Source organism: Rhopalosiphum padi, chromosome 1, assembly GCF_020882245.1.
Source record: "Rhopalosiphum padi isolate XX-2018 chromosome 1, ASM2088224v1, whole genome shotgun sequence".
Classification (NCBI taxonomy): domain Eukaryota; kingdom Metazoa; phylum Arthropoda; class Insecta; order Hemiptera; family Aphididae; genus Rhopalosiphum; species Rhopalosiphum padi.
In genome coordinates, this window is record NC_083597.1 from 68,989,869 (window position 1) to 69,005,953 (window position 16,085).

The window sequence follows — 16,085 nt, forward strand, 5'->3', positions numbered from 1 at the left end:
TACCAGGACGCTACATAATAAACAATATTTTTTCTAGTTCCGCCTTGAGAAGTCTGATAAAAAAAAATGTTTCCAAGACGAAACCATTCGTACCTACTACTCGGCGTGTACCAATAACATAGCATGTTATAATACCACCGTATATTATATTAAGGAAACGCTTCAGTACGTCGAGAAGCTCCCGAGGTGTGAATTACATAATATTTTAGGTAAATTATTAATAATATCGTAATACTATACACTTACGTCATAGTCACTTTTATTTTACCTATGTAGTGGAGTTAAGTGCACCAGTCTCGTATATCGTGCAGTAATAATACATACACGCGTTATTCATATATCCGACAAAATTCGCTGTAATATGCTTTAACATTATCGGTTTTTCATTATAGTCCGTATACTATACTAAGAAATATATACCCATATATGTATACAACCTATGTATATTGTTTGTTTTTACGACCGATAAAGTCTCTGCGTTTCATATCATGAACGAGGTGCACGCACACGCTCCCGATAGTAAACACTAACAATGAACGCAGGTAGGAACTCACAATCCGATAAAAAAAAATATATAATACAAATGTAGTCGTATTATATTATAATATACAGAGTGATCCGCCCTCTATTTATCCTTAAATAACGTACTAACACAAATTTTTATTTTTTTTGAGTTTTTTAAGCATACTAACTTAAGGACCACGATTTGAGGGCACTTAAATATTTTGCATAATCTATAAGAAGGAAAGTCTTGTGATGGCGTTACAATAAACATTTTTTTTTCCAGATAAGAATAGACTTTTTTTTTACTATAATTTTTAAATTATCATAGACCCCATATTCAATAATATCTTTAAATATATTATCGTATGGACTGTTATCAGTGTTATCACTTAGTATACTATAAGTAAAGAGTTTTATAATATATAATCCAAAAATTACTCGTTTGAAATTCGTTTTATAGGTATACTTACACTGATATTTTACAGTAAAAAGTGATTCTCTCTTTGAAAAAGAAGTTTGTGTTATCACATGACACTCCTTAAATGGCATAAAAAATGTAAGTATTTCGAAATGATCTTTAAGTACACAAAACAATTCAGAAAGTCAGAATTAAAATAAATGCACTATTGAAGGATACAATGGGAATGTGCCAACCTAGTAAATCATTTTATATTTACAACGAAACAAAATACATTATCGTCTAGTTTACTAGCAAAAAATAAATTAGAAATTATTAGGTTAGAGTTGGTAGTTAACTGAAACGTTACAAAATCAACTATTAATATTGTTATTATGAGCTCAACTATAGAAAAACAGTTATCAAATCTAACCACACTTGTATAATGTATATGAGGCACAAAAAACAGGGAGCGCCTCCGGAGTGTATTATCTAAATTCAGGTAATCTAAAATGCTTTTTGATGTTGAGTATTATATTAGTATTATAGCACAATCGATTATTTGGGTATAATTACCATTTTAGAACATCAGTAATATGATACATTTTACCGCAGACTGCAGAGCCACTCGTGTGCATTGTAAACCTTTTATGACAATCAGTTAAAGGAAGTCTTAATTATGATCAGATAATAATTATCGATTAACCGTCCTTCAACTAATTACGTTATAAATATTTTTAATAAGGTTTCACAAGGTACAATAATAAATATTTAAATAATTTTAGAATTATGGCGATCATAAATGTGTTTTTAGGTATATATAATAATAGGTGCCCGTTTTTTTTATACCATTCGTGCATGAGTGATAAGTTATGTAACTACTTGAATGAAAATATAATCAATTTATATAACAGTATAATACGCATACATTTCGATTCACCAATCATGCTAATCCCCAATTTTTTAATTTTTTTTATGAATTTATTCGAATTATGATTTTTTTTTTTTTTAATTTTTAGTATAATACCAAGCTATTAACTATAAATACTATAATATATTCAAATATTTATTTATCCCATATTTTAACAAGTATCCTATGATGGTACAAACTTCTTTTTTCAAATAAAAACCATCCTTCTTTTATTGTGCGTTTTTTTTAAAAAAAATATTAATTTATCTTAATCAAAATTTGAACAAAATTGTTTAACGTGTAGTGACTATACACCAGGGATAGCCAACAGATCGATCGCGACTTATCTCTTCGCATTTTCTTAAAGTTTTGGATTTTTTTTAGAAAACAAATAAAATATTTTTTTTTTTCGTAAATTTGTGTATCTTTATTCAACCCACGAATATAAAAAATTAGATTTAGAAAAAGACAATAAATGACTATAAAAACTAGATTAGGTATACACAATATATACACTCATATCGAGTAGCTTATTTTATATACATTAAAATACTTGTTGTGTACAACTGTGAAATTAAATAATACTTATAAGTTATAAGTGTATCACGTATATATAAATTAATATATTTTTGTTTATTGAAAACTTTTTTTTTGTCGATCGCAACACTCTGGGAAAACTCAGAGGTCGATCAAAAGTCTATTAAAGTTGACCATCCCTGCTATACACTATAGTGTATACTAAAATATTTCCAAAAATCATTGTTGAAATATAAGCATTATTAAACGAAGAAGATAAAGGATGAGCAATAATATGTAGTGGACATACTGATGAAACATTTCACACTATTTGTCAACAAATTAAAAACGATATATAAATCAATAATTATGAATATTTCCTATATGTAGCTTTAGAATACACACATGTCAAATTGTTACGTCATAATACCGCATAATAATGAAATTTTGTGTGTCAGGGGTGAGAGCGACAAACTTTCTTACATACATATGTTTGTACCTATAATACATAAATAATGCATATATATATTGTGTTTAGACAGACTTAAATCTGCAAAACATATAGCTACATATAGGTACATATTACTATAGCTTGTATTAATATTATATTATAGGTACTTGGAAGTCTTGTAAACCTTGTAAACCACCGCAGTCCCGTGTCAAGCACTTCTGACGAAAAAGTCATTCAAAGTTCTGGGTGCACCTCCAAATTATACTATACAATATAATATGTTTAGTATAATAAAATGATTACAGCTCATTTATATATAATAGAACAATACGATATAATAATGATAATAGTTTTAATATTTCCGACCGTTTATACCTATATCGTTTCGAATTTGGCTCTTGTAATAGCAAAACACAAAAGCAAGGTAGATATATATCCACCTTGAACAAAAGATTTAACGCGAGTAGACTCCTATTCCACAAACAATAATAATAATACATTATTTTATTATACTATATTATATTATACTGTGCTTGCAGGATAAGTGGATACCCGTATCGAAGTACTATAATATTATGATGTTTCGAGACTCGACGCTGTCGGATTATTGTTTTCGATGACCTGCGAGAGTTGAAATAAGTGATTATACCTGATGAATATGATTTGATGAACATAATATCGATACCTATATAATATTAACAATAATACTATTACGTATATATGTACGCGTTCCTTTGTTTTCTGGCTAGTCGTGTAGGTACTTATGTTGTGCACTTGTGCCAATAATATTTTAATTACAGCATATCGTACAGGCATAGTTCGAAATATGAGCGTGTTTCATGCGGTTTAACGTGATGAATGATAGTTTTAATAACAAACCTAACTGCAGTTATATACATATAGTATAATTTTATTATGTAGTATTATAGTTATTATACATATAAAGGTAATGCATACAATATAGGTTTGTTTTATTATATTTTGAGTTCTATGAAAATAAATGATCTTGTAAAGCCCAGTACCTACCCTATTAGTAATACTATACAACAGTAACTGTGGTGACTAAATTTTTAGACTTCGATCGGGAAAGTGCGTTTTTAAAGTTTAGTCTTAAACATATTTTAGTTTATAATATTAGACTGGGTGTATTGTACTATTTCACTCTTTTCTAAGTAGATAATAAATTAAGGGAAGATAAATAATTTTAGTTGAAAGTAAAAAAGTTCAAACTGCTGAAACTTTTTCACTATTATTTATGTTACAGTCAAAGAAATAATAATGCGCGCGGCTGTCGAAATGAACTTCAGTGATGACTACGATGAATAATTATTGTCAAACACCGAAATGCATTTGATTTTGCATTCAAAGTTTAATGAAACCATAGACTGTAATACTCACGACGGTAGCCTTATTTATATATATTTTTTAAAACTTGTAACTGAAATACAACTCGATTTTCGAGGTAAAAGTTTTTTTAGTTCTTATAATATATATTCTTTAATATTGTAATAAATTTTAATTAATCAGCCTGTAATATAACGGTTTATTATACTTAATAGTTATTAGGCAATAGCAATATTTAAACAAAGTTGTACATTCATAATGTGTTATGTAATTTTTAGTGTTATATATTATAAATAACGGTGTTAAACAAAACTTTAGTTTTGTATAATTGTATATGAAAAATCAATATCAATAGTACCTAAATGTTATTATTTTCGATAAAAATCCGTAAAAATGTATATATTTAAATTATCACTCAAAGTAAGCTATTACACCTTTACACCTACCAATTAGCTTATTTTACAGTTAATGCATTAACGATAATTGTTACCGTACTGTTCTACGAGTATTAACTGTAGCCGTTAACACAGTAGAATCTGAAAAATATGTTTTAAACAATAACGTTATTAATTATTGTGAATCAATATTTGTATGTCGACTTTTATAAAATTGGATAATATTTACATTGAAATAAAATGGCATTAGATGATTGATACCTACAGCGTCTTCTAACCCATTATATACCGGTAATAATTATAGTATTAAGGTGGTTATAAGCGCATTCATGATACATTGATACAATTTTTTAATGTGGTTTTTAAATGAATTAATATTTACTAGATACATAATTCTCATACTTATGTTATATAATTATTAGGTAGGTATAGTAAGTAAACAAGGTAGGTACATATAACACACATTGATTTCCACAGTTATTAGGTAGGTACCTATAGTAGGTAAACAAGGTAGGTACATACAACACACATTGATTTCCACAGTTATTTTTCTCGTGAAATATTGTTGTCAATAATCAGTTATTAAAATTCATGGTAGACTTTTATTAAACATTCCGCAATTTAGAATAACAATAGCATAATATAGGTATAGGCCATATAATACTTACTTATAAGCCTAAAAAAAAAAACAATCATCAAAGAAAAATGAATATACTACTCATACTAAAATTTTAAATTAAAAGTATAATTTTTCGTAATCACTTTTCTTGTAAAATAATATTTATATAAAAGATTCCTATTGATAATTTTGACTCGCGACTCATTTTTTTTACCATACATTTTTCACGATTCGTATCAGCATTGTCAGCCATGAAAACCAAAAACTAAGACGACACTACGTTATTACGTCAGTATTATACTAACGCACTATCATTAAAAAAATAATAATGCGCGCGTACATTAAGTGGTGATTTAAGCGGTCTTCGCTCGTGAACTCTCTCTGTACATATATGTATATAGATATACAAAGTATATAGATATAAGGTATATATTAGTCAAATTAACGACCGAACTTCACATCCAATCGCTTAGTTTATGTAATTCTAATCAGCTATATTCACGATACAACGGGAATAATTATTATTTTATTCCGTCGTCCAAGAACCTAGAAGACCAACATTCGGGTTACGAGAGTTTATGCACCCCGATGCGGTAAATCGATAATATTTCTCGATTCGAACATAATATGTAGGTAATCAATATGCCTATACTTACTTAGTTATACTTGAGAAAAGGCAAACAACTAGACAAAGACTTCCAGAATCAATAGTTCACCACATCGATACCATAGAATAGATATCAAGTACCTAACTCTACTTATCTATTTTAATTACGTATATACAAAAACTGTATGCCTGTAGTCCTCTCTCCTATTCCTATAAATCTACATAATTAATAAAATATATTATATACTTTAGTTCACATAGTCTCTCACTTATATACATTAATATATAATGTAACGCGCAAGTGAAAACATTTTGAAAAATAATAGAAATCTAATAAGTTGTATATTTAGGATCTGTCTCAATATTTTTAAATACCTACCTAATTACATTATACTTCACGCGGTAGGTACGTTCGTATAATCGTTTCGTTCGTTCCAAATGAGCCAACTTATCTGGACGCTTAGAATTTTTACGTTTCATGTAATAAAATTATCGTTCTGAGCTGAACATTTGTGTATTCAAAACATCAATCAAAAAACAGTGAGATCACTATGTGACTTAATCCAAAAGCAATATAATATTATTTCAACGAATATGGTTGTCAATGTATACTATACAACTCAACAGCTGGCGCTCGAATGTTCTTGTATAGAGTTTAAATATTATTCGACTAACTCTTTTTTCGTCGTAGGTATATTCTGTTTTTGTGACAGTCTCGTGGTTTTATGGAAAACCTTTGCGGGGTTAAAAAAATATGACTTATCTAAATAGTACCATCTGAAGCATTCGATCAGTTTACAAATATTCGGGGAGGAGAAGGGGGAAAGCCGCATAATATGGTGTTTTTTTTTCATTGCAGCCCGAGACACAAGTTGACGTAGGAACGAAATAAGAGATGAAAATATCATGTCATATTAAAACCAATATAATATAGCGCTCTCCCATTTCGCGCTCAGAATCTAAATAAAACAAAAATAGCTAGTAAAAAAAAAATTGGATTTATAGAACGCGCTTATTTTACATTCGAACCTCGCGTATTTCGTCTATGTAACCATCACACAAATATACATACACGCGTTATCAAACATTATAATAATATAATAATATATAATATACTCATACTAAGATTAACATACATTATAGGGCGTCGCATATCACAATAGTATTATGTATATTGTATGCACGCACGTATCCAAAAACCCGTTATATACTCTACTCATATAATAGTGCTAGTGCATTAGAAACGAAGTTGTAAATAAAAAAAAAAACGTAGAAAAGGCACAATAACTGGCAATAGAAGTATAGAACTACTATATAATAATAATAATATTATGTTTACGTAGTATAGCTAACGAAATTCGATTGCATGGCCGATTCACAACCATGGAATACACTCGTTCCAAATACCAATATGTATATACGTATATAAAGATGTATTATTGTATAGTTTGCGAGCATATACCTAAAATATAGTTAAATATAATATAAATAATTTATCGAAAATAATATATTTCAATAACAATACAATAATGCATACCTATATATACGTAATATTATTGATTGGTCTCGACACGTCATTATGATTGTAGAAACATAAATTTAAAAGTCAATAACTATCGGCTATCGCTCATCAGCGTTGGTATACGCAATAATTTTGTTAGTTATAATATAATGTATAAAATACTAACTATTCAAAATGGTATACCTACATTATAATAATAAAAAGATTCATTTTTAAAACGATCACGTAATCATTTATTACTTCTTCATACATAAGCTGATAACACTCAAATCGTGCAAGATATGGAGAAGATCACGCAGAATATAATTTTTTCACTGTTTATATGTGTGACTGTGTGAGTAAAATATAATTTCAATGAAAGACCACCAGTGACCAGTTATGTTATATATTAAGGCTATCAAGTGCCTAATACAATACTACATAATAATATAATATTAATAATTATTAATGAATCTAATATTATATTATAATATATAAAATAAACTTTAGTATATTATTTTATTGGAGAAAACGCGTTTTGGGCAAATGTTGCGATGGCGCAGTTATAAAAAATGGTGCTATACCACAAGACTCTTTCATATAAGTTTTATAATTTCTTAAATTTCAATACAAATTACGGAAGTATGGAATACTAACATTACTACGTTGAGATTATTTTTTTAAAATTAATTTCGTAAAATTCAACTACCTATTTTCTATTATTATATCAATGTATATGTATGTTTTAATATAGACGAGAGTCAAAGACTGTACAGGGCATAACGTTTTATCTAGAGCTTCTATATCTAAGCATTTATAAAACCAAAAATAATTATGAAGTCACCTGACACCTTAAATTTTTAAAGAATTGTCATTATTTTGTAAATACTTGAATTCAAATAATAAAGTTGGATAAATAAAATTCATAATTATATTTAAAAGTGAGTAAAATAAGCGATGTGTGTATTTGATTTATTTATTTACTGTATTATACCCTAAGACCTAAGTTATCACACATAATTATAAAATTGTTGTAAGTGTTATAAAATTGAACAAATTTATTGTTGATTAAATATTATTAAATTTAAGAAAATGATTCTATAATAGCAGCTATAGAGCTATTATAGTTTTTTTTTAAACTAATAACCAAACTTAAGTTTAATGGTAGTAATATTAATACGTGTTTTTATTTTTTAAACCGTAGGTTATTTCAATACAAATTACTGTGAGGAGTTATTTTAGAATAATTGTTATTTAATTAAAAAAAAAATACGTGCTGAGCAAAACCGATTTTAGTTATAAAATGGAAATATTATGAAATTAATTCTTATATCGTCATAGATTAAACTGTGTATATAAAAGATATAATTATCTATAAGTTAGAACGAAAAAGATTATAATATATTTTCAGGATAAAAAATACGCTTGTTTTATAAAGTACGCTTCATCAATTTGTCAATTAAAGATTTAAAATGTTAAATCACGGGAGTAACTAAACGTAAAACATTTTATAAAAAATGTGACCTTATAATTATGTTATATTTTATATAGTATTTACGATTGACAATCGGCGCGTATCTATGTTAGATACTTAGCCACTTAGGTTTAGGTACCTATAATAAATTATGTTTTAGTCTTCAAAACTGAAAATACCTATAACCTATAAGTTATAAATGTACATGACCTACTTTTGTAAATAAAATAGCAAATACATTAAACTACAATCAATGTAATTATATACAATGACGGATATCCGGTACACGGTTTATTGCACACCCTGTATTAAATTATATAATTTGTATAAGTAGTCACCATATAGGTACACCGTAATGGCAGTGCATGTTCAATATGATTTTTTTAGTTCAGTATGAACCAGCCAATAATTTATCTTATTCGTGGATATTATTATACCTATCAATACTTCTCTTGAAATTTATTTCTAAAATCGTCCCGTATATTCTAGTATATACCACAGTAGAAGAACCCCTCCTACTAAGTAAATATAAACCGCTGTCGCTCATTATTCCATAATAACAATCGTCCATTCTATCTGTTTATTTTTATACCCTAGCTACAATATTATACGTATGTGCACTATAATAATATAACCGAGTCATAAATGACACCTACTCATAATATTATATTCTCATTGTATACTCGCACCCACCAACGCTCATGCTCATCATAAAAATACAATATACTTACATACAGTGGAGGCGTACTGCGTACAGATATCATAGCACTACACCACTGCCCCGGGTACCTAAATACTTGTGAGTTTGTGAGTTGTGATTATTTTCAGAACGAGAGAGGACGGATTTTTAACCAACGGTATACGTATCCTAATAAAAATAAATATATATAAAATATAAGAACGGCATTTTTGAGACATAAAAAAAGTAAGCACCTGCCACCTATACATTAAGTTATAATACATGAAGTCGAAGGGAAAAATCAACCTGCAACAAAGCTAATACCGGAATCACTCGACGCATTTTTTATATGAAAATAAATAAAGAATGAAACCCATTTGAGGCTCGATCAAACTAATTATTGAATTCATAACATTAACAAATCGTCAATTTGGTATTTTGTATGAAAATAATAATAAATAGGTATACTTTTTACAACAAAAACGTAATTCTACCGCAGTGATTTAACGCTATACCTATCGTTAAAAATATTTATTTTTTCGTCGACTGATGTGTAATCTTCCCGTGTTTTTGTTTTCCGATAAAAAATTCAAAAGTGACGCGCAATCGTGCTTCAATCTATCCATTACCCCACCACAAACTCTACACACACCTCGTCGTGCAACTTAATACCTACGACAGCAAGTCAGCGAATAATAACGATGATGATAATATAATAATATTATACATTATGATATCGATTATATAACAAAATAATACAACCACAAGCGTCCGGATTTTAGACGTCATTCGAGCTGGGTCGCGTGCTCACTTCTCGAGTAAGAATCGCAAAAATGTGCCATCGTGGCACGGTGTTATGAATGTTATTATTGTACGGCGACGATGGGTCCGCCGCGCGCGCTCGTCGTCGATCCGTACGAGCCACCGACGTTATCAGTCGTAGCAGTGCTGATAACACGCGGTGTGCCATAGATAAGAGAGTACGCGGACGAATGCGGCGGGCGTACCGCAGACAAAAAAAGTACACCGACGAACGGGAAGTCGGGGTAGATCGAGAGGTGTTGTATTTTTTTGTGCCAGCCTTTGTTGTTGGTGTTATTTTCCGTGTTTAATATTATTGTTTCCATTGCCGTTTCGCTGGCCCAACGCAAACGTCATCATATTATATTCTTCGTCGTAGATTTCTCGTTCCGGTCCGATCGGTCGGGCACGCTACGTTTCGGTCTGTTCGCGCACCACAACCACCAGCCGATGCGTTTGTCGGCCGTCCGACGGCTCCCAAGACCAGCGCACCATTAGCTGACGGAGCAGAGCGGCGGAGACGTTACGAGGTCTGTGCACCCAACAGCCATCGTTATCATGGGCGCCGGATCGAGTCACGGCGAACTGGCCGACAACGACTGTCTGCTGCGGTTGGCCGGTGAGCTGGAGATTACGATAGACGACCCGTTCTGGGACACGTTCCTCACGTTCTCGTTGAACCCGCCGACCTGTAGGTGAGTATAGACATTATGTTACATAAGTCATCTCATCGACAAGCACAGTGCCTCCGATCGCTGTTTAAAAGTCTAATTGTTTTCAGTCAAGACGACAAGATGTTGACCGATCGCCTGAAGAGCATCTGCGAATCGTTGATTGTCAACAACAGAAACACATCCAATTTCAAGACGTTGATCAGACTGCTGTTGGATAAAGCCGATTTCCAAAAGCTAGAAGCCGAAGAAAAGTAATCCACATATTCTTAATTTGATAACAATCAAAAGTATCCTAGAATTACATAATATTTGTGTTGATTTCTTTAGCAATATTCTACGGTGGCAAGTATTCAATGGACTGTTTATTGCTCGGTATTTCCTCAAATATCTTGTTCAAAACTCTAAAGAAATTGAGATTATCAACCAATTTGAATTGCAAACCGGTAAGTCTTAAAATACAATAATCTAAGCTAATTATTTTTTTTTCTTATTACAATTTGAATTTAGTTATTGAATAATTAGATTTCATATTGTACACTTTGATAATTTTACTTCCTAAGATTTTATTATACTATGAGAAATTAGCTAATGAATTAGGTAACTTATTTATTAAATTAATGATTAGGTAGTAATCAGAAATAAAAGTATGATATATTTTGTATAATTTTGACTCTAGTGTTGGTAAATGTTGTAAAAAAAACTATCAATTAGTGATTAAAGCTTAAAATAACCTTATTTATAATTTAAAATATATTAACTGGGGTATTGACTTGGTTATTATTTTTGTGTGTCAATGTAATATAATATTAATGAAAAATACTGTTATAATTAATTTCAACATCTACCCAGTTTTTTCTTATAGTAAAATTTAATTTATTTTAAAACATAATATATAAGCATAATCGTTTAATATTTACAAATTCAATAAACTAAAAATTATAATTTTATTTTGCACAAAACTGCTGTCAGTAACATTCTACATTCACACATTCATATATAGTATATATATACACTAATAAACATGTATATGCAGTTTAAAATAAAATGTTAAATTAATGTTGCTTTAATAATTTTATAATACAAAACACTTTTTAAAGATTGTAATTTTCTTTTTTGTTTCAGATGGAATTGAAGTAGCATTAGGCGATAGAAAAGAGTATGCTGTTCCAGAAGATTTAAATGAAACAACATCATTCAAGTTTTTATCACTTTTAGTTAAAATTGTTTCTGAATTAAAAGTAACGTGAGTATATTTGTTATGTTTTTATAAATAGGTATTTTCTTAATTGTATAAACTGTGTTTTTTTCATAGGGATTCTACTTATTCTATTCACATAGAAAGTTTAAATTGTATTATAGTTGTTTTGTCTATTCAAATGTATACCATTCAACCGTCTAGTAGCCTCATCATATACAGGTATGTTGACTTTAAATTAATTTTTAAAATTATAATCTGACTCAATGAGTCTCATATTTTTTTAAGAATATTCATGGAAAATATTGATGCTGCAAAATTGTCAAAAGCATTGTTACAAAGGTATACAGAGCAAATTAAGCCACCCGTGTTGTCAGGAGGTGGCATTTTCTATGGATTAGCTTGTGAGAATATTATTGTTAATCATATTTTTATAAATACTAATTTTTATTTACATTATTAAAGCAAATTTATGGAACATACTGACACTGAGTACTAATGTTCCTGTCCAAACGAATCAGAGTCCATTAAGTTCATTGTCAATTAGTGTATTGTTAATATTAATTAATCACTGCACATCACCACCGCCTCCAAAAGGAAATCCATATCGTACCTGTATTGCTTCGCTATCTGGTAACAATTGTTTTAAAACTGATATCAGTAATTAAATTATGACTAAATTATTCCCAAAATTATGTTAATTGTATTGTGTGTTGTTTTCAGACAATCTTGTTGTTATATACCAATTTCTAGGTGATAATCCAGATGCTCCATTAAGTGAAGAAAAGACTTTATTACTGTACCATTTGATACACTGTAACCCTAGTTTTAAATCATTTCTTTTGGCTCGCACTGATATTGAAGTTGTGGTATGAAATAATAATTTTTACTTTTATCTAATGATAGCAAATAATTTTGAGTTACCAATTTTGTTTAGTTGATTCCACTTTTGAGAACAATTTACAATACACAGAGCAGTCGATTTCAACATATGTATATGGCCCTTATTGTACTGCTGATACTGACAGAAGATCAACTCTTCAACAAAACCGTCCATAGTATTATACTGAAAGGTGCTACTTGGTATCAAGAAAGAGTGGTGTCTGAAATATCTCTAGGAGGTCTTATTATTTTGGTCACTACGAGAACAGCACAATATAATTTGCTAAAAATGAGAGTAAGCAACTTTTTTCTTGTCATCTTTTAAAAATTGTACCTCTTCTCTTATTCATTAAAATTATTTTCAGGATAAATACTTACACATTAATTGTTTTGCGGCATTAGCAAATATGTCATCACAATTCAATCAGTTGCATCCATATGTTTGTCAAAGAATGTTAAGTTTATATGAGGTGCTATCAAAAACTTTTTTGAGATGTCCAAACCAAGATGTTAGTTTTTAAATACACTTATTTTAATATCATCAACATTTATATTTGACTTAATGTAAACCTACTGTATTTTATAATATCTAATAATTTGCTTGTACTAATTATTTTAGATGAGTGCCATTGATGAAGCATTGCGTATAGTATTAGAAGTGATAAATTCATGTCTATCAAATCAACTGATACACAACCCTAATTTAGTGTATGCTCTTCTTTACCAACGAAAGGTGTTTGAACCACTGAAGAGCCATGAAGCATTCCATGACGTCATCCAGAACATAGATATGGTCATAACATTCTTTTCAGCAAAACTCGAACGTGAAGAAGAATTATTAAATTCATCTGATGTAAATACAATGCTGTCCCGAGTGCAACACTGGTCCCTTCAATGGCCCAGGGACCTTATGAAGGTAAAATTGTTACATTTTTATAGCCATAATTAGTATAAGTTTTTGAAAAACAATTTTTATCACTAATACAATGTTTTTGTAGAAATTCCCAGATCTTAAATTCAAATACGTGGAGGAAGAAAAACCCGAGGAATTTTTCGGGCCATATGTTTGGTCATTAGTGAACATATTGTCTGGTATTAACTTTGAATCAACTCTCTATAAATTGAATTAATTGACAATATAAATCTTAATTTTTAATTATTATTAATTTTGTTTATCAATCGATACTTATATATATTTTTTTTTGTTAACATATTATTGTGTGATAAGAGTTTGTATGTAATATGTATAGGTAAATAAATACTAAAATGCTTTACTTAAATCACAGCTTTAGATAAAATATAAAAATATTATCTATAGCCGTGGTTTAAATCATTGTTATACTACCTGGAATATATTTATAGTAATTATTTTCATAATTGTTAACTTTTTTATGTATTTATAAAATAATAATAATAATATAATATAATTATATTCCCATATTCTTTTTAATTAAATTTCATTAACAAATACTAAAAAAATCAATGAATAATTTTCCTTAATATTTATGAAATTACTATATGCCTTTGTTTTAAATAAAAAAAACTTCTATTTATTCATACCACGAAAAAAGCATCATGTGAATTGAAGTTAACCTCGTTTTATTTGCCAAAGCAATTTAATAAATATTGCTTATAATATATTATTTACATATGTGAATTTCCTGTTTAATATTTACATATATATATAATTGTATTGTTAGTAAATATTGAAAATATTTTCATTGCTTAAGCTCTAATAATGAATTAGAGTTATTTGCATGCATCCGTCTTTCAACTTTTAGACACAATATGATTTAAATATATTACAACAGTCAACGGCAGTTCTCGAACTTTTTATATCTCAGTACCCAGGTACTACACAAGTACACATCTAAGTATTTTTAATTTTTAAAGATTTCCATGCAACTATCTACCACTTCAAAGCACAGTTATGAATAGGTAAAAGATTTTTTAGGTGTTCCATATTTATTAGTTGAAAATCGCATTTCCAAACACTGAAGTATTATTTTGTATATAGTTAATGCACTTAAAAACTTCTAGATGTTTTATACATCTTCGTCAGCCAATGACCCAATACCAGTCTAAGCCATTATCATTTATATCAGGGTTTTCAACATACTGTGTACACCTCATACTTATTTGAGTCAGCAAAAACGTCATTTTAAGCAAAGCATGTATTTTTTAATACATTTTTAATCATTTATCATACATCACATTTAAATCATTTAATTACTAATATGTGGTTTGCAAGGTTTTTTAAAAAAAAAAAGTCCAGCTGCCTAAAAAGGTTAAAGTTTCCTGATCTAAACGATCTAAAAAAAAAAAAAATGCATATTATCATAATATGCAATTAACTATATATATTATCATAAAAAACTAATTAAATAAACCTGAATTAATCATTTGGATTTACCGTTATGACTCGTCATAATATAAATATAATATACTATTATAAATCATACAGACTTCACGTTTTGTTCTCAAAACACTCGATGTGTCTCGTTTCATATTGTAAATAAACACTACAATAAACTACCTTCTATTATACAAAATATATTATATAATACCTATAATATATTAATATAGGTAATAATATTTATAAATTTTTTTAAACACCTAATATATAACAACGACAAGATTATAATATGCGAACATTCACGAGAATTATTATTAATTAGATAGTATTGCTTTAGCGGTAGTCTTCGATAAAAATTTAGGTAAATTGTGTATCACTCAAAAACAGGGGCGTCATTTCAATTTTTTTTTTTTTTGTACGCATAAATATTGAGCAGGGCACTATTTATTTTTTTTCGACATATTTGACATTATTGTGATGTGGCCGAGCGGGCCAAAATTTACAATTTAGAATTTTAAGTACGCAAATGTATAACCTGCGTACCGCAAATGACGCCCCTGCTCCAAAATAAACAAGAACAACAAGTAGTGCAACAAGTTCGAAAACCAAAATATTTTTGGTAGGTTTACAGGAAGATTACATAAGGTTGTTATCGCACAAAAACATGTCAGTGGTCCGTTTTACTATTCCGAGTAGGTACCTTACCTGGCTGGCTATCAAAAGGATTAAAGCTATATAGGTAATTACCGTAGAAGAAAAAATGTGTTCAACTGACACGCG

General features: G+C 29.1%; 1 protein-coding gene across 1 annotated transcript; it reads left to right on the top strand.

The window, feature by feature from the left end:
- Positions 1–10,296: 10,296 nt before the first annotated feature.
- On the top strand, positions 10,297–14,381 carry LOC132917125 (dymeclin). Its single transcript, XM_060977703.1, has 12 exons — positions 10,297–10,893; positions 10,980–11,123; positions 11,200–11,315; positions 11,995–12,115; positions 12,185–12,289; positions 12,356–12,471; positions 12,533–12,700; positions 12,791–12,936; positions 13,005–13,244; positions 13,315–13,458; positions 13,569–13,865; positions 13,948–14,381. Exons 1-12 carry the CDS (start codon positions 10,757–10,759, stop codon positions 14,077–14,079), a joined length of 1,866 nt encoding a protein of 621 aa, XP_060833686.1. The 5' UTR covers positions 10,297–10,756; the 3' UTR covers positions 14,080–14,381.
- Positions 14,382–16,085: the final 1,704 nt, after the last annotated feature.

Bases quoted from the DNA above. Each gene is read 5' to 3' on its own strand.
- LOC132917125 (XM_060977703.1), top strand. From the start codon at position 10,757: ATGGGCGCCGGATCGAGTCACGGCGAACTGGCCGACAACGACTGTCTG. The intron at 12,116-12,184 runs GTGAGTATATTT...TTTTTTTCATAG, and splicing joins GTTTCTGAATTAAAAGTAAC to GGATTCTACTTATTCTATTC. The intron at 12,701-12,790 runs GTAACAATTGTT...TGTTGTTTTCAG, and splicing joins CTGTATTGCTTCGCTATCTG to ACAATCTTGTTGTTATATAC.